Source organism: Drosophila rhopaloa, unplaced genomic scaffold, assembly GCF_018152115.1.
Source record: "Drosophila rhopaloa isolate 14029-0021.01 unplaced genomic scaffold, ASM1815211v1 contig_178, whole genome shotgun sequence".
Lineage (NCBI taxonomy): Eukaryota > Metazoa > Arthropoda > Insecta > Diptera > Drosophilidae > Drosophila > Drosophila rhopaloa.
Window position 1 is genome coordinate 10,156,773 of NW_025335059.1, and position 20,922 is coordinate 10,177,694.

At 39.1% G+C, this 20,922-nt stretch overlaps 3 protein-coding genes across 6 annotated transcripts; 2 read left to right on the plus strand and 1 right to left on the minus strand.

Annotated features, from left to right (window-relative positions):
* The first annotated feature begins 568 nt into the window (after positions 1-568).
* LOC108051451 (protein phosphatase 1B) lies at positions 569-14,594 on the plus strand. Of its 4 annotated transcripts, none has more exons than XR_001769621.2 (7): positions 569-873; positions 2,108-3,000; positions 3,063-3,180; positions 6,293-6,398; positions 6,463-6,517; positions 6,815-6,939; positions 7,188-8,228. XR_001769621.2 is itself a non-coding variant. In XM_017133566.2 (6 exons), the coding sequence occupies exons 2-6, from the start codon at positions 2,188-2,190 to the stop codon at positions 14,572-14,574; spliced, it is 1,125 nt and encodes a 374-aa protein (XP_016989055.1). In that variant the 5' UTR covers positions 569-873; positions 2,108-2,187; the 3' UTR covers positions 14,575-14,594. The 4 variants fall into 4 exon arrangements, 2 of the variants coding, with proteins under 2 accessions (XP_016989055.1, XP_016989056.1); XR_001769622.2 differs by lacking the exon at positions 7,188-8,228 and adding an exon at positions 7,034-7,160; XM_017133566.2 differs by lacking the exons at positions 6,815-6,939; positions 7,188-8,228 and adding an exon at positions 14,542-14,594.
* LOC108051450 (dynein assembly factor with WDR repeat domains 1) lies at positions 8,288-11,652 on the minus strand. Its single transcript, XM_017133565.2, has 5 exons — positions 10,033-11,652; positions 9,898-9,973; positions 9,421-9,822; positions 8,845-9,162; positions 8,288-8,795 (listed from the first exon to the last, which is right to left on the minus strand). The coding sequence occupies exons 1-5, from the start codon at positions 10,070-10,072 to the stop codon at positions 8,288-8,290; spliced, it is 1,344 nt and encodes a 447-aa protein (XP_016989054.1). The 5' UTR covers positions 10,073-11,652.
* Positions 14,595-20,083: 5,489 nt separating the features above from the next.
* On the plus strand, positions 20,084-20,437 carry LOC108051428 (protein Diedel; the record flags this gene model as incomplete). The annotated part of the gene is made up of 1 exon (XM_017133540.2): positions 20,084-20,437. A coding segment is annotated over one exon (354 nt), but the record flags the coding sequence as incomplete, so codon positions are not given.
* Positions 20,438-20,922: the final 485 nt, after the last annotated feature.

Below are 20,922 nucleotides of genomic sequence, written 5' to 3' on the forward strand. Positions count from 1 at the left end.
GTGTTATCCTTGTGCAAAATACAGTGCTGCCAGACCGTCAAACTGAACTATCGATCCCCGATTTTTCAGTTTTCCGACCTCGCCACCGCGCCACTACCCCGCATCCAGCACAACCATAGACCGCCCTCATAAAAGCGCAGAAAACGCTTTCAAACCACATAACCGAAATCATACCCTCAAGACTGCCAGCGTTGCCACCCTCAAGACTCTCCCCTCCCGGCGTTGCCAGCTACCGCGTCCCGGCGTTGCCAGCCTCTGCATCCCGGCATTGCCAATCTCCCATCCCTGCGTTGCCACCCTTCGCATCCCGGCGTTGCCAACCTCTCATTCCCATCCCGGCGATGCCATTTTTCTGTTGTCAACAGAAGTACTCGTGATATTATTTAAGCGGTTAACATTTTCACTATAGCGAGTACACCCTCCATACTTAGCGAATAGGCAAACCAGTGTAAGCGAGTTCACACTCCACAATTATGGAGTTCACCCACGATAGTTAGCGAGTACACGATCCACACCAGCGTTGTATTTTCAAGCCTCGATAATATTAGCATAAGTAATCGATTTTTGTTCCAGCTCTAGTGCGTCACCTTTGTCAATCAAAATAATAAAAAAAACTCTATTTCCGCCTGCGAAGTGCAGCTTGCGATCGTGCGAAAGTGTTAATTGTCGCGTAATTCGTTAGAAAATCAGAAAAGCGCGAAGAGGCGATGAAAAACGCTCTAAACCCCCCGAATTTTTGTTCTTAAATTTTCACTTACGGCAGAGACGCACACGCACGCAGCTTAGCAACTCACACACTCACGCAGAGAGCGCAGCACACACACACACACACAGCGGCAAGAAGCGGAGACCATCAAACTTAAAATTTGCGAGGTGAAAATAACGAGAGTGAAGGTTTTCACAGCGCCAAAGTTCATAAATCGCGAGTGTGTTTTCATTAACAATTTTTCGGGGCCATGCCTGATTTACCCCACCCCCTTCGCACTTCCCGAAAATGGGACTGCCAACTTGCGCTTTTTTTTTTGTGAATGGGAAATAAATTCTGGATGCTGTCGCGCGCATTTTTTTCCCCATTTTCCTTTAACTGTATTGTTACGCCCACTTTCTAGTGCTAAATTTAGTTGCCCAAGCGGAAGGACGAAGGCGCGTCCTTGATAAATCGATGTGCCAAAAGGGAGGGCAAAAGAAACAAAGGGCAAAGAGGAAATAACGGTGAAAAGCGTGGGAGGCACTTGCCTTGAGGATTTTCGCCGCGCCCCCCTTTTGTTACTTTTCGTGTCCTTGCAGTCGGCTTAAAATTATTGTTCTAAAATCACGGCAAACTTGCCAAGGAAGCCATATAAAGTAGTTACTATATATGTATTAATTATGTAGCGACAGCTGATTCGACTTCATAATTCCCATGTTTTTGTCACTTTGTATACAGTAATACATAAAGTCCTTTGGTTTAAACGATCGACCGTAATGAGTATAACTAATTATAATTCTTCAATTCAACATATAGTTCAAGCTTCATAATTGCATTCCAATCGTGTTATTCTTTAAATTTTAATGTTAAAAGTTATAAAGCTTATACATTGTTCTATACTTGTTTTAAAATGTAGAATGTAATATAAAACGCAAATTTTTGCTAACTAATTAATACTAATGGGACAAATAAGTAGTATTAAAGACTTCCTAGACTTAATTCAATTATTGGCGAGATGCGTTTAAGATTCATTAAAGCTTCGAGTTCCATTGAATTGCAATTAATTATTTCATGTTTGGCTGAAATTAAAGTAATAGTGAGTCAACTCATTTTTAATGGAGGCTGCGATATTTTTTTATTTGATACTCAAAAGCTGATTGTGGCATTTCCGTTCTGTTTTAGGACACTAAAAAACGATTTTTTTTATTATAGCTCATATATATGTATATATTTAAATTATAACTAAAACGAGATGAAATAGTTTATGACTTGACCAAAAAGAGTTTAGGCTTTTTCGCCCAAGACCTTCTCTTTTGGCATCTTCCCGTTTTGTATTTTCTTCGCTCGGCGTTCAAGTTCAAGGCTTTGTCGATTGGCTGTCGTTTAATGGTATCGTATCCTTTTATCCTACCACTGTAGAATCCTTAGCAGCGGCGAGTCTTGGCTCAGCGAACAAATTGCACCCGCCCGGCACACAGCACACAGCATGTTCAGTAGACATGGGCGGATTCCTGGATAAGCCGAAAACCGCCAAGCACAATGACCAGGGCGAGGGCAACAAGCTGCTCTTCGGGGTCAGCTCCATGCAGGGTTGGCGGTCGGAGATGGAGGACGCCTACTACGCACGTGCCGGGCTGGGGGATGTCCTACCTGATTGGAGCTTCTTTGCCGTGTTCGATGGGCACGCAGGGTGCAAGGTATCGGAGCACTGTGCCAAGCATCTATTGACCAGCATTATCAGCACCGAGGAGTTCATTGGGGGCGACCACGTGAAGGGCATTCGCACAGGCTTCCTCCGCATTGACGAGGTGATGCGGGACTTGCCGGAATTCACCCAGGAGACGGAGAAATGCGGCGGAACCACCGCTGTCTGCGCCTTTGTCAGCCTCACGCAAGTGTACATCGCCAATTGTGGGGACTCAAGAGCAGTCCTGTGTCGCCAAGGAGTTCCCGTTTTCGCCACGCAGGACCACAAACCCATTCTGCCGGAGGAAAAGGAACGCATCCACAATGCTGGCGGCAGCGTAATGATCAAGCGGGTGAATGGCACGTTGGCCGTTTCTAGAGCTCTCGGGGACTACGACTTTAAGAACGTCAAGGAAAAAGGACAGTGCGAGCAGCTGGTGTCGCCGGAACCGGAGATATTCTGCCAGAGCCGTCAGGATAGCGATGAGTTTCTGGTGCTCGCCTGCGATGGAATCTGGGATGTGATGACCAACGAGGACGTGTGCAGCTTCATCCACTCGCGAATGCGGGTGACAAGCGACCTTGTAAGCATCGCCAACCAGGTGGTGGACACCTGCCTGCACAAGGTGAGTCATGAATCTCAAAAATATCCAGTAGATATTAACACTGATAATCTTCCGGAATTCAGGGTAGTCGGGATAACATGAGCATTATCATCATCGCCTTCCCCGGAGCCCCGAAGCCCACTAAGGAAGCGATAGAGGCTGAGCATCGGCTGGAGAAACAAATCGAGAAGATCACAAGAGGTTGTCTAAGTCGTCTACTCTGTTTATAACTAATCGTAAACTGTTGATCCATGGCGTAGTGGTCTCCTCCGTCTCCGTGTCTTTATCGAACCGAAATACGTATACATTGTACCTTGAACGCCATGAGCGCTTTTAAAAGGGTCCTTTAATGGCCACAGCCCTGACCTTAAGACCTTCTAGTGTAGTATTTGTCCCACTTTGTCCAAAAACTCGATTCCAGCAGAATAGTTCCTTCCAACAGTAGTTCCAAAACAAAAGCAATACCAAAACGAATACCAAACCATTGCCATTACCAATGCCAAGAATGAACCCCGCTCGCACACGCACCAAGTACAGTGAAAGTTCTCTTTTGGTTAGATAATAATATGCACATATAATCAAATTAAGTTACTTCGATCCTAGCAAATTTGACATCAAATTATTTAGATGTTAGCTAGATCATTTTGCATACATTAACAAAATTAGTTCTATTTAAATGCCTATAATTACTGAACTTATACAGGACAAAAAGTATGTAAAATTGATCACATAATAACTGATTACACAATTTGGCTCCTTAAGATCGAATTTGTCGTCCCAGTCGTTTATAAAAGTCAAAACCATATTTTTTAACCCAGGGATTTTTGAACTGTTTCTCTAGAGAACTTTCACCGTATACTGCCTGTATAATGTAAATGGGGGCGTGTGTGGGCGTACCACCAATATCCTATCGCTAATGCATAGCAAATACCTATATAGCGTGTTAGTTTGTCATATCTGGTGGCTGTGCGTGTGGCTAGTCAGAGCTCCTCTGACATTAGTGTGTGCCTGAGTTATAGTATTATTTATACATGCCTGTGTGTACCACAGCCACTGCCAAAAGCGTTCCATGTATGCGAAAATCTAGCCCATTTAGCTTTAGTCTAACATATACACCTAAATATTAACAATTATCGACGAACCTGCCGGACTAAGTAGTTAAATGAACCGTCAGCCAGTTTGTATATACATTTACGTATACGTATACTACATTTGATACTAGCCACAATGCAAATCAATCAAACAAAATTGCAATATTTAACGTACGCAGGTATTGACACTCAAAACAAACCAACACTTGGAATTGATGTAACTAGTAGGAATAGCGAATAAACACGTATTTTCTAAGAAAGGAAGGGATAGGAGGATGTCTTCAAAGAAGATTCGTTGTAGATACGTTGTAAAGAAGCTTCAAAGCTGACAGAAAACTTGACAAAAGCAATGAAAACATATATTTTATTAACTATCAACCGCTCAGATGAACTGTAGTCATATTACATGGATTATGTATAGAAAGCAATAAATAAAAGAGGAGATATCTCTGAGACTTTAGTATTCGAAACACCAAAGTGAATTTCGGCCAATATCCAGAGGCCGACCTTCAGATGTGACCTTGTTGATAAGACAAATACTTTAACCCGATTCGTACGATTTATAATTAGCGAATTAGTGAATAGAACTAGAGCATGCATTGCCCACCACTGGTCACAGTAGCAAAACCAATTACCGAATTACCTAGTATAAGCAATTAACCCATGAAGGGAAATACTCAATGTCCAGACGAATTACTTAGCCTAGAGTAGACTATCCAAAGGGTTTTTGAATGTTATGTATACGTAGGTTAAATGAAACCGAATTGTAAACCTTATGCTCACCAACTGTTGTGCTTGTTGTTAACGAAGGCAAACGATTACTTTACCCAATATCGATCAAACATATTCCACACAATCTCAGATATTCCCCCGAAATGTTTGTACTCGGGTTCCTTAATAAATTGGTGATTCAGCCAAGAGTGTAAGACACACACAAACCACATGCCAAGATACACGATTTATAGTGATTAATGAATTACAACAGATTGCATCAAAAATATAACTTAACAAAAGATTTGAAAAGCAAAGCCAGTGTTTGTTTGCCGTTCTATTGGATTAACTTTTCAGTTCACATTCAGTTTTCATTCGCTTTTTTCCATTTTCTTTTCACACTTCACGAAACAGTAAGACAATCTTATTTAATAATATTTTTTTCAAAAAAAAATTCCCAACAGATCATTTTATTTTTTTTTTTGGTTTATTATTATCATTATTTTTCCCTGATATCTTAAAAGCCAGTTCCAACTAATGCGTTACGCTTAGTAATGTGTCAAAAGGAAAATTTTAGCTATTCGATGTCGTTGTTTTATGGTTGTTGTTCGCGCGTCGTACTACAAAAACCCAATTACTAAAACACTATTGCCAAATCAAAGCGCGAATAAGCCAAATGGGCCAAATTTCAATGCAAGAACAAGAAACAGAAAGCAATTCAAATTTAAGATGAGTGAGCATAAGGTACGTCTATAATTTTGTAGTTTGTAAATTTTCGAAAGTCACTTTGTCATTTCGTTATCTTTTATCTTATCGATTGATTGGTTTGATTTTGTTTTGCCTACACCAGCCCCCACCCGCCGCCAATAAGTTGTTATCTGTGTATTAATTGTGCAAAGTGATCCACCCAATCCAACAGATAATCGAAAATGCATGCCTCCGTCAGTCACAATCACTTCAATTTTTTTCAAATTTTATATTCAAAGATTCGATTTGATAAAAAAGGTTTAGTTTAAATAGCTTATTAAATGTTTTTGTCAATGGATAAGTCAAGTTTTAAATATTATAAAATAATTTTCAAATATTTTAATTTACAAATTGTAAAAAAACATTTTTTTTTAATGTATATTTTAAGAATCCGATGTGTTAATTTTGATCCTGGCTTTTAATGCGTGATTGAAACCATAATTGAGAAAATATGTTTTTATTATTCAACAAAAGAATAGACAGCTTTTCTATAGCTATGTTCTGCCCATTGACCTGCATCAAATTAATTATATTCCCTCGTTTAAAAATCGCTTGAGATGGCCAAAAATGTTAATTTTAGTTGATATTTTATAACAAAGTTCATATCTATATTGCATTTGCTTAAAAGTAGCTTAACTATGTAATTCGTATTTCTTTATGAACCATTTATGTACATAAATATTTATTTATAGAAGTCTTCAGCTAAGATATCTACATGCCAAAAACCTGATCTAACCACTGGGTTCTTTCTGATATTGTTACAGACAAGATAGAGTCTAGCAAGATAACCGACTACGTGGATCTGCTGAAGTGTCTACAGAACAGAGACGACATCGAAGGTCTTCCACCGGGTGGCGGTTTGCAGTCCAAGTGAGTGGATGGTGTTCGAAAATAGAGGCCGCCGATTGCTAATCAGTGGTGTTTTCCTTTGCAGATATCACGTTATCGAGCGCACATTCAAGCAAGAGTTTCCGGATCGACCATGTGAAGTACGAAATCTGTTCTATAATCTATAACTCGGTTCGCTGCGCTTTCGCCACTGCTAACACACATATTTTATCGCTTGCATAGCACCGTTTTTGATCATTATAGCCTTTGAAATTGCCTTGTTTTTTCTGATTTAATCAGTAGATCGACACCAGCGGATTTGGTAATGATTGAGCTATCACAGATTCATTCGATTGTCACCATTAATCACTGCTATCGTCTTATGTTCAGTTGGGGGTTCCCTCGCCCATGTCTCGTAACCTCTAATCATGGCTACCTATTCTCTTTCTTTTTTCTAGCTGTATGCATATGATGATATATGAATTTTGTAATGCTAATTGTTCATTTTAAAACCAACCAACAACCAACCAACCAGCAAGAGAACAAAGATAACTAAACACCCAAAGCTTCACATACTTTAAATGTAAGGCGATAATTCATTATGTTGCTTGCCTCGTCCCTCCATCATCGACCAGCCTTCATTTCGTTTTGCTTTGTTTCGTTTCTTTTGTTTAAAGATTTGAGAGAACCGCGTGTCTGTTCCTGCATGTTTCATCTTTTCCACCCAATTCCGTATCCGCCTCAGCCGCAAGTCTGCATCTTGTGTCAAAACGCCCTAACCAACCGGCTCCCCACTATGGTCAATAATCGAGATATTTGTTATTCTTGCAGAGTCCAACGCATTAGGTTGCAGTCGAAACACTAAACAAAACCAGTTAAACAAATGCAGCAACCAGATCAGAACAGAAAGCAGAGCCACACAAATTGAACGAAGCAAACAAACAAACAAGAACACACACCAAACAGTTTTCTACTTTGATAAACACAAAAGAAAAACCTACTAATAATGATAATAATAAGAATAACGATACATTTATAGTTTATACGATGCAGTCCTAAACACAACAATACAAACACCCACGCCCCACACAACTCTAAGATATAGGAGAGATCAGAACAGAGCGTACCTGAGCAGACTTCAGAGAACCAGAATTCGGTTACAAATCAGAGGATGGCTTAAAGCCAGCATGAGGACCACACCAAGCAGATTACTCCGAACAGATTCCTTGAACGACCCATCCATCTTTGTGAATGTTAACCCTCTGTGTGCCCTATCGTTCCGTCACTCCTCATCAATCAGCAATCACCAGTAAAACCGCCAGATAAAACTTCTTGAAATTGTGGAAACAAAATTAGTGAAAACGAAAAACAGTTAAAAACGCGAGTCACTCGTTCAAATTGTTGTGTAAAACAACTTTTTATTTGTTTCAAAAAACCATGTATTAACTATTGATTCCGAAACGAAAGCGGACTTTTGTAAGTTGTAAAATGTTTGTTACCGAAAACACTTTTTGTTCACCTTTTTTATATGTATATGAGAAGATGTGTCGCCAAGCCTGAAGCGAAACTTAATAATGTAAAGTAAAACATGTTAAAAGAAAACCAGAAAAAAAATGGTAAAAGAAAACCAAACTAGCAAACAAAAACTGTAACTATCTTAAAACGGAAACGAAAAAAGTAATACCTAAACCCTAAAGTAAGCGAAGCAAAACAAAACAAAATCAAATCCACAATAATGTCCGATCTTAAAGAAACGAGAATGAAAACTAAGAACTATTAATTTATAAGATGCAAGTTGATGATGAAAATCTTAAGAGAGAAAAGCAAAATTACGCTCGAGTTTGTAGTAAATGTTGATAAAAAAAAATCAAACCCCAAACTTTTAATCAGTCAATTGATCCATCGTTCAGCTGGACTGTGTACCAGTCGTATCACCTCCAGAAGCGACAAGTATTATCCTTGGAGGCGGTCAGGATGGCATCCCCTGTGTAGCTGTAGGCACAACTGAATACTTCACCTTCGTGCCCGGCCAGAACTTGGGAGCACTGTCCGGAGTCTGTGAGCCACAGGCGAGCCGTATTGTCCGCTGAGGCTGTGAGCAACATGCAACCACTGGGGCTGAAGCACATTTTGGATACCTCATCCGCATGTCCTGCCATCAGGGACAGCATCTCCAGCTGACCGGAGGACCCTTCCACTTTCCAAACCCTCGCCGTGCAGTCGCTGCTGCAGGTGGCCAAAAGTCTGCCCGCTGCATCAAAGCTCACATCCAGCACTTCATCACCGTGCTTGGCAGCTAAGAAAAGTTCCTGATCCATCTTCCTTATGTCCCAGATCCTCGCTGTGTTATCAAGGGAGCCCGTGGCTATCAGGGATCCACTAAAGTTCCAGACGCAGTTGGACAACTCTGCGCTGTGACCTCGCAACTGATGGACCAGACTGTAAAGGGAAATTCTAGATACGATCTTACTCGGAATTCAAAACCCACCTCTTGCTCCGCACATCCCAAATAGCTGCCGTATGATCGAATGATCCAGTAAGCAACATCTGACCATCACGATTGTATCGCGCCGCAATCACCTCTGCTCCATGGTGGGTGAGTTGCTGGAGTTCGTGGGACGTTTCCACATCGTAGATCCGGACTGTTCCATCCATGGAGGCAGTGGCTATGGAATTTGAATGCATCGGATGGAATTCAGCGGCCACCAGTTCGGCAGTGTGCCCATAGAAAGTGCATAGGCATTGGCCACTGCTGGAAGACCAAACTTTTGCGCTGCCATCAAAGGACCCAGTCACTATTTTGTCGCTGTGAAATATTCCATATGGTTAAGGTGTCAGATAAAGTGTGTTTTGGCATTCAAAAAGTCTAGGTAATTTATAAAAAAATCTAAATTCAAAAAAAAGTCTTAAACCAAAAAGGACAATAATCTCGGTTAGAATTAGGGCGTAAAGTTTTTTTAAATTCTGTGTGGTCTAGCATTTGCTAAGCTTTTAAAATGTTGAATTTAATTTATCAGTTTAAAAAGTAATTTAAAAAAAACGCAATTTATTTACATAAACTTACCAATGAGGAAGATTGAAACCCACGGAGAATACCACATTGTCGTGGCCAGTAAGGATGTGCTCCACCTGAGCACTCTGTGTGTTGATCACGTGGCAGGTTCGATCATAGCTGCCAGTAAGACATCGTTCGCCACTCCGATCGAAGGACACATTGGTCAGCGGCAGGATGTGCGAATTGTGGCACTTGTGCAGGTAGAATTTCTTCTTGACAGGTTCCCGAAGTTTCTTTTGCAGTTTTTCCAGAGCCTGTTTCAAGGCACTAAATGTGTTTGGAGATCTAGTGACACTTCCGCTGGCAGGACGAGGGGGAGAATTCTTGTCGGAATCCGTAGGTGATCGATCCTGCTCCGCTTCGGCTAAAGTTTGAAGGAGGATCCTATCTGCCAGAGGTTCTATGTTTGTTCTACACAGGGAAAATTACATTTTTACCACAGAATTTTTAGACAAACCATTGGCTTTTACTAAAAAGTTTACTAACTTTGAATCTAGGTCAAGCAGATCAAAGTGACGCAGTCGTTCATTGCCCTTTGCCGTTCGATAATTTATGGCCAGTCCTAGGATAACAAAAGAAACATTAGTATCTATAAAAACCTTTGTTTAATGACCTTCCCACCTGGCGGATAGTAACGCAGAAAGATTTTGTTGGCACTCATCCTGAGGTTGTTGTGACTCTGGCAACTCGCAAATTCCTGCACAACAAATTCCACTGGCTGTCAGTTTGCTGACCTGCTTTAATTCAGCTTTTGTTGATTTGACTGGCTGCCATGCCAAAATCCTCGTTTGATCGATTCACCTTGGGTTCCTTGTACTAGGTCTATGTCGAGGTCTCGAGGGTGAGTGGTTCAAGGATGTAGGGTAATGTATTCAGATTATATGCGGTAATTTGGCTCCGCCTGTCTAACGAGTTGTCTCTATTCTGTAGGTGTTGGTTGGAATTTGAAATGAACTGAATTTTCTTTCTATCAAAGCTTTTCTATTAAAAAAAGCTTTTTGTAGCTGGTTTTTCTACTTAGCCATTCATGAAACCTCATAAATGTGTAGAATTTTATTTCTCATGTAAGTTTTGGGTTTTTATATAGTAATGTACATTTTTAATGGATGACTTAATTGTCTTTTTTTAATAGTTTCATAAATTTAAATTTCATATTTTTATACTTTATATACTTTGTTTTTGACCCTTTTTATTTCTTGCTTTTCAACGCCATAAATTATTCAGAATAGGAGAGTCTATCTGAGATTTAACTTACTCGTTTTTAGATTTCAAAGAGGTCTAAATGATTAAATATAATGTACAAGAAACTGGCCTATTGATTTTTGTTCTGACATATTCCTTTTTAAGTTGTTTCTTTTTAGGACAGGTCAATTTAAATAACGAAAAGCACATGACTAATTAACTTTTCCAGTCTCCTACTTGTGCCGACAGCAACTACTCCCCTCTGAACTCTCACTAACCCTTGACCTACGATTGTCCTTTGGGAAACCCCTTTGGCATTTGACAGGCACCAGCAGCGGACAGCTAAATGGTCTCTGGCCATTAAACCTAATTAGCTTGTTTAAGATGGGAAAAGGAAGCCCATGCACCCCAGAGGCCAATTGGCTTTCGACACCTGGTCGCATTTTTAGCAGATTTAACATATGTCCCATGTGGGCAGACACGAAGCCACCCGCAAACCCCCACCTCACCTACAATTAGATTGCTTCACTTGGCTCCTCCGCCTCGTTTCGGCATTTTCACTAATTTAATTTGTTCAGTAATCGTTGCGTCGGGTGTGGGTAAGGAAAGTGAGCGGGATTTTCTGACAGCCACAGGACGACAGTCTGGGAATCGAGTCAGGCACCCAAGGAACGTCCATTAGCCAGCCGACAAAAAAAGGCAAGCAGGAGAGACTTTTGGGATGTGGGCGGGGGACATACCCCCACCTGACCATGGCCAATAATGATAAGTAATGATTAGATATTATCGCACCCAATTTCAGTCCACAGCAGCAACAGTACTGAAAGCCACAGGAGGGCGATGGACAAAGGCAAAATCTAAATGGACACAGAAAAATGTGAGGAAATTCTGACAGAGAAAAATATAAGAAGAAAAATTGGAATTTGTAAAATAACATCTGAATTATGTCATTAAACTATTTTGTTTTTTAAGTCTTCTGTTTTAGATTAATTTGAAGGTTTCCAAGTTTTTTGAGTAATTTAATTAATAAAAAACTTTTTATCGGACATTGATTTAATATTAAAAAAATACCTTGAATATTTACCCATATTTTGGTTAAATAAAATTCTCACCTTTTAAATACTGTTTACTATGAAAGCAACTATTTTCAAATCTAGAAACTGGTCAAGCCTTTGAGAATATCAATATGAACATGAATCTTAAGATTTTCCTCTGTGTGTGTTGGAAAATGGCGCAGAAAACTTGTGTGGGTGGAAGACGCGTGATAAGATGGCGAGAGTCTGTGTCTTTGTCAATAATAAAACATTTCATTGAATGTCCATTGAATGGTGAGCACGGGGAAAATGACAACATGCCAAAGGTGGAAATGGAAACGGAGCTTTGGATCATTTTGAGTGGGCAGGAGGCACTTGGTAGGTCGTCATCACCACCCCCTGCCAATCATCTGGGGGTCGTGAGCAAAGGCAACAGCTGTGTTTCTGCGCTGCCCACTCCAACATTTTCATCTCTTCAATTGTATGCCCGATGTAATTGGGCCATCCACAGGACTTCTGGCAAACGGAAGCTTTAAGGAAATCAGAGACGAATAAATGAGAGTACGAATGGAAATAAAATCAATTTAAAAGCCCATAAAACGCTTTCGTAAACAAAGCAACAGACGGGGGCAGGCGAAGAGAATCGGTCGGATTTAAATTTATGCTCAATAAATTTTTGTTGATTTCCGGCAGGCGGCTTCAATCGAAATCTGTGTGTGTTAGGCATGAAAATGCGGCGTTGCATAAATTATAGACACACATGCGAGCCTTACCTTTCTCCAAAAGCCTCAAAAAGGATGGAACAAAAAAATTATTATTGCCGCATTTTATGCGTGTTTGCTCGACAGTTTGAGAGCTGGGTTCCTCGTTACCCATTTTGCGCAAATAATGCTTGAATAGCACAAACTTGGAGAGACCACAGCTCCTAAGCCGATAGACCAGTCGAATTATAAGGATGAGCCGCTACAGGAACCCCACATCGAGCGATATATAAACAGATTTTCGGTTTGTGTTTGACTAAGCGACATAAAATTCGATTTTTGTTTTCCTTTCCGCTTGTCGTGCCCGCGGTTGTTTGAGGACTTGTTTTATTTTTGCTTTTTGTTTACGTGTGTGGCCGGTTTTCAGGTTTTCAGCTAAAAGGAGTCGTTAGTGGCTCTCTAATTGGAGAGGGAGACTGGCTGGCAGGACATCAAACGGTTGCTAATCGAATTGCCGTGCCATGCGGCACTAAAATCATTTTCACAGATTTTGGAGCAAAATCCATCGTTCGTTGTATGGTATCTAGATGGGTGTTTTGTATAGAATGTTGTGTATTTTTGTTTACTGTGCACCTTGCCTATTGGTCGATGTACTTTAATGGTAAAATCAAATATGTTTTGTTCTAAGTGTTTTCCAATTAAAAATGCTTTAGTCCTAGTTCTTTATACTCATCTGACCCAATTCTCAAAGTCTTTAAAATTTAATTTGCCACACGAATAAAGATATATATTCAATTAGATTAATTTAAAATAAACCTCAAGCTTTAGTAAATATTTAAAATACCTTAAAACTTAACCCCGGTAGAGCAGAAGACTTTAGTTGGTTTAAACACTATTTGAGAGTCAATAAACAACCTACAAACCTGAGCCTGTGCGAACCCCCTTTTATGACGCATTCTGCGGCTTAGTCATTGGAAAGTTTATGACTTTGATAAATTAAATTGTGCTTGGCCTAAAACACACAACCAGAAGCGAGTTTTCGTAGCTATCCCTTAGGTTTGAATATATCAAAATTCGAGTTTGCCAGGCAACAAGCAAAAGTTTACGGGCGAATTGTGTGCAGGCTGGAAACCTTAAACCGTTTATGCCCAATTGAAATGCAGAAGCATCGAAATGTTATAAAATTTAATAATGGCCCTGTGCAGGTTGCCAATCCTCTTGCTCGTTTGCTCATGTTTTGAAGTTTTATTGTGGGCTTTATTAAATGGCAGGAGGAAGTTCGGCAGGCATTTTGTGCGGTTTAGCGGCCGCATCAAGTATACGCACCATAAATCAGGGTCAACGCCGGCAGAAGCTCCCTTTTTTTGGCCCGAACGATGTATTAAAGGCATTAAACTTGCTCTTAAATCGCCAACATGGCCGTTCGTCATAACGGTAAGTGGTGCTTAAAATGAATTATGCATTGCCTTCGGTTGATATTATATTAAATCATATATACGGGTTGCCAGTCTTCACGTGCGCAAATAAACGTGTGTGGTTTTCAGGAGCGATTGCGTCTCACATTTGGTCGCCGAGATTTTCCTGCCATTCCTGCTTCCAATTCAACTGGCCCGGCTGAAAGATGAATGGCATGTTAATTGGCGCGCATTACATTGCCCATTTATCTCAACTTATTTCTGCGGGGCTTCGCTTTTAGCCCCAGCTTAAGCTTAAAGTACGAATGTCATCGATCGCCTGCACTTGACACTGAATGACAAAGTAATAAACAATTAATTATGCAAATGGTCAGACGTACAGTAATCCATGTTTTACCCCAGGCATTCAACTGGTTTCCTAAGGATACACAGAGAAAATGTTCAATTACTTAAAATATATGAATGTATATACATAATTGCACAAAATATATACATATCACAATAAACTTGATACTTGCAATAAAAAATGTATTAGAAAATCGTATCTCTTCTTAATTACATAGTTGAACAGCGTATTTAATATGAATGCTAAATCGATATTTTTATGAATTTAAATAAAGAATATATATATTTAGTATTTATGAGTTTAATTAAAATAGTAAAATAATAACAAGTCCCATAAAAATATTTTGTCAATTTATGTTATACTTATTTTACGTATAAATATTGGTGTGTCCACAAAACTTAATCAATAACCTATTCCCAAAGCTAACTTTCTTATTTATCTTTCACTTGCAGGGCGACGGAATCTCATACTTTATTCCTTTCTAGAAGAGAAATATCAATTTCGACACATTCATTTGGCCCAAAGGTGAGCACTTTTAATTAAACGTTTGTGTTGCCATTCGCTATTATGTTCTCAAAATGTTATCGTTGTAAATTATAAAATGGAATCCATTAATGCAGGCAGATATTTGTATGTATATAGTGTGCAGTTGCAGCCGCACAACACATAGATGGCCCATCTATGCAAAATTCATTTGGCCCAAATGGTATGCAATGGGAAATGTGCGTGAAATTTATGCAAACAAGCGACGTTGGCCAAAATAGCTGCACTCGGTGGCTGGTTGTCGTTCGGGTGGCTGATTCCATGTGTGCAAATGGCTTTTGAAGCAGCTTATATAAGTCGCTAAAGTTCATTCATTATACAAGTGACTTTCACTAAACACAATTTTGTAAGCAATTTGTAAGGTATTTAACTAGATAACGGTCTCCGAATCAAGATTCAAAAGGCTAATATGGTCATAAGTTTAATATAACTTTTCACAGTTATAAATATATAATGTTCACTGAGATAATCAGCGCTATTTATATTACATTTATAATATGTTTAAAGTTCAGCGATTAAGGGGTAAAAATTTAAATTTACTCTGATTGAAATTTTTAATAAGAAATGCTGCCAAGCGAAAGTGAAAATAGGCTTCCGGATTACAGGAAGATCCTGCAATTTGCGGCAATGGAAAAACCAGAAGGCAGAAGCGTAGGTCCTCAAACAGCCGTTTAATTTATTGGTTCCATGTTACGTGAGACCTATTGAAAAGGAAAATCTAGAAAACGACTAACCTAAGTACGTCAAAAATTTGGAAAACCAAAAAAGGGTTAATAGTTTATTCTTAAATGACTTAAAAAACCTTAATAAATTTAAATTTACCAATCGTCTGATATATTCCCGCAGTGCTGAATAAATACAACTATCATAAATGCATGCACAAATTTGCAAAATCAATGCAGCAATTCATTAAAACAGTGTACATTCGGATAAAACATTATTACTCAAGGAAATGAAGCACTTTCGGCCCTCAAAGTGCTCAAATATGAATTTAATTAACATTAATTGGCAGCATATTTTCAATTTGCACCTGTGCCGGTAACAAAAGTGAAACATAACCGAGAGGAAATGGTCGAGTTAATTGCATATTGCGTATACGCCACGTTGCCTCCACGAGACCCACGAGTGGCAAATACCAAACGTTTTTGTTATTCCTTTTGCCAGTTGTTTGGCACGAGTTTGTGATTTTCTTTTTTTTTGTATTTTGTGTTTGTATGTGTGTTTGGTTTGCTCTGTTTTGCCATACTAGTGCTTATGGGTAAAGTTTTCTGGTTTCTGACTGGCAAAGTTTCTACATTGCCGTAGCATATTGGGATTTTTGTGATTCTGCAGGGCGGCGAATTCAATGAAATCCGTTCGACCGCAATGACCACATCTTTCGCCAGCAATCTCGATCTGATGTGATTCTACCCCGTACTCCTTTTTCGCCTCCTAAGCTGCAATGCAGTGCAACTCAATCAAAATTTATTACACATACGCGCCGTTGTACAAAGCCGAGGTACGTAGAAGTCCTATCATCGGGTTTAAGGAGTTTCTGTAGTTCTGAACGAGCTGTTGTTCATTTTCAATTCGTTTAATGGGTCACTTGGGCGTGCGGCCCGAAACTTTTCACGAGCTGGCAAACAAGCCATAAAAGTAAATAGCCAGCGACGTTGAAGTAGTTGGGTTCATTTTTTTGCACAGCAACTAAATACTTACCTACAAAATCTCCAAAATTAAGTAATTTCAATGTAATTTTGGACGATTTGATGCTCTCACAAAACTACTTTACATTAGTAAGCATATTCTCTTTACGGAGGTAAACGTTTCCGAGCTTTTTTTTGTTTTAAAACATTTTTCGGTTGGATCTCATATCATTTGAGGTCTCGAGACTGTTAAAAATAATCAAGAATTTAAAATTTATAAATAAATTTAGTCATATCAAACTTCAACTATTTTTTGCGATTATTGTTACATTAAGGTATATGTATAATTGGCTTGAAAATATTTTTCCGTGTGTAAGTGGCTGCGAGAGTGGGAGGTGCTCGGATCCCTCTTTGGTCCTTGGGCAACCACAAAAGCGCACGCAACCGCACACCTGCACCATTTGTGTGTGGCCTGCAGAGCGACCACATTCCCATTCCTCTGGCAAAATCTGCGCCCACCGTCACAGGGCGCCTTAAATATAATCGCGGGAAATTTAGACATTGTTGGCATTCGTGCAAAATGATATTTGAGAAAGATAATCGCCCTAATCCAATGATATGGCACACACACCCAGATTGGCAGCGAAAAAGTGGTGAGAGAGGTTGAAAGGACATTGAAGAAGATGGCGGAGTAAGTCATTCAACTGTTCGTTCCTTGGGCACAAAGTTCCTCTCACGTCGCCTATTAAGCTCACTTTCTAGTCAGCCTTTGGCGTTTGTAAAATAAGCTTAGCTGCCTGACTTTCCCTGTGTGTGTGTTTAGTCTGAATGTCCTTGCCCGCGATAGTGTGTGTGTGTTTGCTGAGCACCCGCAATTTCGCCTTTTATATTTTTAGAGGCACATGCAACACCTCAGCACGCAGATCCCCGCCTCTAGCCATTCAGTTCGTTCACCCAACGAGGCTTTTTATCTACCATCTCAAGCAATCCAAAAAGCTTTTTTTTTAAAGTACCTCAAATATTATTTTAATATATTTGTAATCGGAATTCGATTTGTTCCAGTTTAAGGCAAGAAAATCATTTTAGACAATGATTGTAAGAGCTAATATTCATATTTTAGTTCGCCAGAAAATTGATTTCTTAAATGTTTTTTCAATTTAATTAATAATATATACTATTTACTATAAACCGTGTCTTGACAAAATGTTTAATTCAAAATAATACAATTGCAAATTAAAAAGTAATCTAAATGTTTACAACAAATTCCCTTAATTTATTTTTAGAAATCATTTGAAATATTTAAAAGGTCTTTCTGTTTCTCAACATAATAAATTTGACTTACTTGGTGTTTCGGAGAATGTACAATCATATCATTGCCACGATTTGTCTTTCTGTTTGGTTTTTATTTAACTCTTATTAATGACTTTCATTCGCAATGCAATTTAGATAACATCACTTTTAGCAGAAAACATTTCTCTTCTTTCACCAACCAGCAGCGAAAAAACACATAAATTTCATCCATTCATTCAGACGGCAAATCAATGCGAGTGGGCGTGGTTGGCCTGAATGAATTCACGTCGTCACGTTTTAATCGCTATCCAGATTAAAATAAACTCACAATGCACCGATGATGGGAGTGCGAAAAGCTACAGAAATTATAAATATATATTGCATGGGGATTACAAAATTCTGCGATAAGTAGAGTATTTTGAGACTGCTTAACTCCCCGTGGTTGGTTTTACTGGCATGCGTTTTTTTCGGGGAATTTATTGCGTACCATCAAGCAGGTGGTGGCGGAGAATTGGCTGGTGAGCGCCACGGGGAGCAACTCGTTCGTGTTGGCACGTTAATTGAAATTCGTGGATCCCAGGTGGGGCATATTCATCCATCGACGAGGCGAGCAGCGGACCTGGGACAGGGACCACAATTTATGCGGGCACTGATAAAAAATACCAAAGTTCAATATTCTTGTTATATTACTTGAAATCAAGAACATATTTTATATAGTTTGGTCTAGATCAATCATGTTAAATAAAACTCTTGTATATTAAAACCATTCTGTGTTTATATAATTCAAATATTTATCTTTACTACAAAAGTTTATAAATGAAAATTAACAAATCTTAAATTCAACAAAATTGTTTTTGTTTAATTGCAGTGCGGTTCAATACCATTACTTACAAAATTTCATCCCAGTGCAGCTTTTACGTGCCCGCTTTGTCGGTTGCTCGTTGTACGTTGCATGTTGCATGTTGCTCCTTGCGCGTTGCTCGTTGCTTGATACCCATTCGCCTGTCCGTGCACCTCCAATCCTTTGCAACGTGTTGAATTACATAATATAAAGCTCGCTTTGCAGCTGCATAATCCCGGTAACTGGCTGCTCCACAAGTGTCACACACATGGCGCCTGGCCGTGGTCCTTTTATTAGATCAATGGCACCACCGGCAGGACAAAGTTTACCCGACACGAACTTTTCTCGTGCACCGCCTGGCCAAAGTCAAAGTTGGAAATTAAATTCCTTGCGTAAACACACTTCACTCTTCTGAAAAACAGAGGGGCTAACCCTTGCATCAATATCCCGGTCGTATACGTAATATGCAAATGTAATCAGTGCCCACATTTTATGTTCCTGCGTGTGTGGACGTGAGTGTGTACTCCAGTTTTATGTACGCCTTGCAGGCGCAACTTTGTGTTCAAGAACTTCACGATGCTTGGCCTAATCTGCTAATTTGTAAGGTCTTGTGATCTGCTTCGTTTATTTATAATAATATGTAATGTATTTTATATATTTGGCTTATGTAGAGGCTACAAGTAGCTACTGAATAGACTTATTATCAATCGCAACTGTAAGTTCAATTTTAATAAAAGTATAAAAGTTAAGAATAATAGTTCTAATGAACACCTTTTTATTTTAAAGTGCTATAGGGCTATTCCATTTATTACCATCCTATATACTTACACCTTTTTAATGGCCATAAACCTTGTCTATTTTAAAATTTTAATTAATTTTAAAAAAATATTTTCGAAATTTCTAAAAATAGATATATTAAAAAAGTGATAAACTGATAACCTAATCATTTAGACCGAGGACTCTATGAACGTTCGTGCTAGTGTTAGGATAGATGGATAGATGATAGGAAATAATGGGTCACAGGTTATATTCCACCCGGAGATAAATATGAATTTAAATATGAAATAAATTTAAATTGAAGGGATTTAAACACAACACCTCTCGAGGCTAAATCAGTACCGAAAATATTTAATTCAAAGTGTAAAAATAAAATTTACTATTAAACTGGAAGTGAAGTTTTTTATTATAATTATGCCACTATTTTGGTTTATGCAGCAATTAATGCGCACTTATAAAATGAGCGGCAAAGAATGATGCACTTGCAACCATATTTTTATAAGGTTTTTTTAGTTCTCCGGAATCCAATAAATACCGATCACATTAAACAGATAGAGCAGTTTGAATTTGACATTATAGATGCGAGCAGCAAGCAATAACGTTCAATTGAAGAAGCCGCGTTTTACTTCAACTCCTGCGTTTATTTAAATATATGGGCTCTTATTTTGATTGCTCTTGCTAAATAATAAAGTAAACAATGAATATTGTACCAAGTATCGACGAAATATTAATGTTTAATTTTGAATTAACTGCTTACATTCCTCTGTTGAAAGTACATTTGGTTACTGGTTATCAATATTATTCTTCTTATAAATAGCACCTTTTGTGAGGTGAGATGCCTCAATCTCCCCAGATCTCTCATCATGGGACCGGTCATAACCTCATCCATACCGATCACACTTATTTTGCCTGGCATATATCGGCGGTGTCTCCTCCGATTGCTGTACTTCCGTGGCGATCCTTAACTTTAAGATCCGCGGTGGTGTCTGTGGTGCAGTGGGTGCCAAAAGTAATGGCAGTGGCTGCAGGATCACCATTTGCGCCAATGGCGAGGCCCTCGTGGGAACCTATTGTGGAAAGGCAGCGTGTGATATTTTCGGATGCGATTGTATAAACGGTTGCCTGCATGGTAATTGGGCCCAGGACTTTCTGAGAAAAAACTATTTACATGGCATCGAAATTTTGGGAACTGAAATGGCCAACGAGTGTGGCTTTTGTAAGTTCCTTATTGACAATGGAATCACGAAGTTCAGATTTTCAAAAGCTCTATAGATGTTTAAACGTATTTCGAACTGAAATAAATGAAAGGTTTTTTTTTGAAATGTGTTTTTCAAAATATTTAAAACATAACATTCTGGAATGGGGACAGGAAATCAGTTAGGCAGACTACCCTATATTTCTTTTTGTGTGCCTTTTTTCCAATCGACATGTAAAATGGATTTTCCGCTGCTGACAGACTCATGGCACCCTTACGGATATTTTTTCCTCCTGCGCTAAATGAAAAACATCCGCATATGGAACTAGTTTTGCATCCGAACAACAAAGGCATAAAAAATGCGACGCATATATCCCAGCAGGATATTTTTGTCTAAGCGCGGCTGGCATTGTTTCCATTCAAATGCCATCCTTCAGATTCGGTTCCATTCTGAACTTGCGGCTGTCAATTTTAATCAATTCAACACGAAGCTCCCATCGACTGACATTTTTAGGGAGAAATCTTGTACTTGAAAGGACTGCAGTTGCCTATTTTTCTTTAA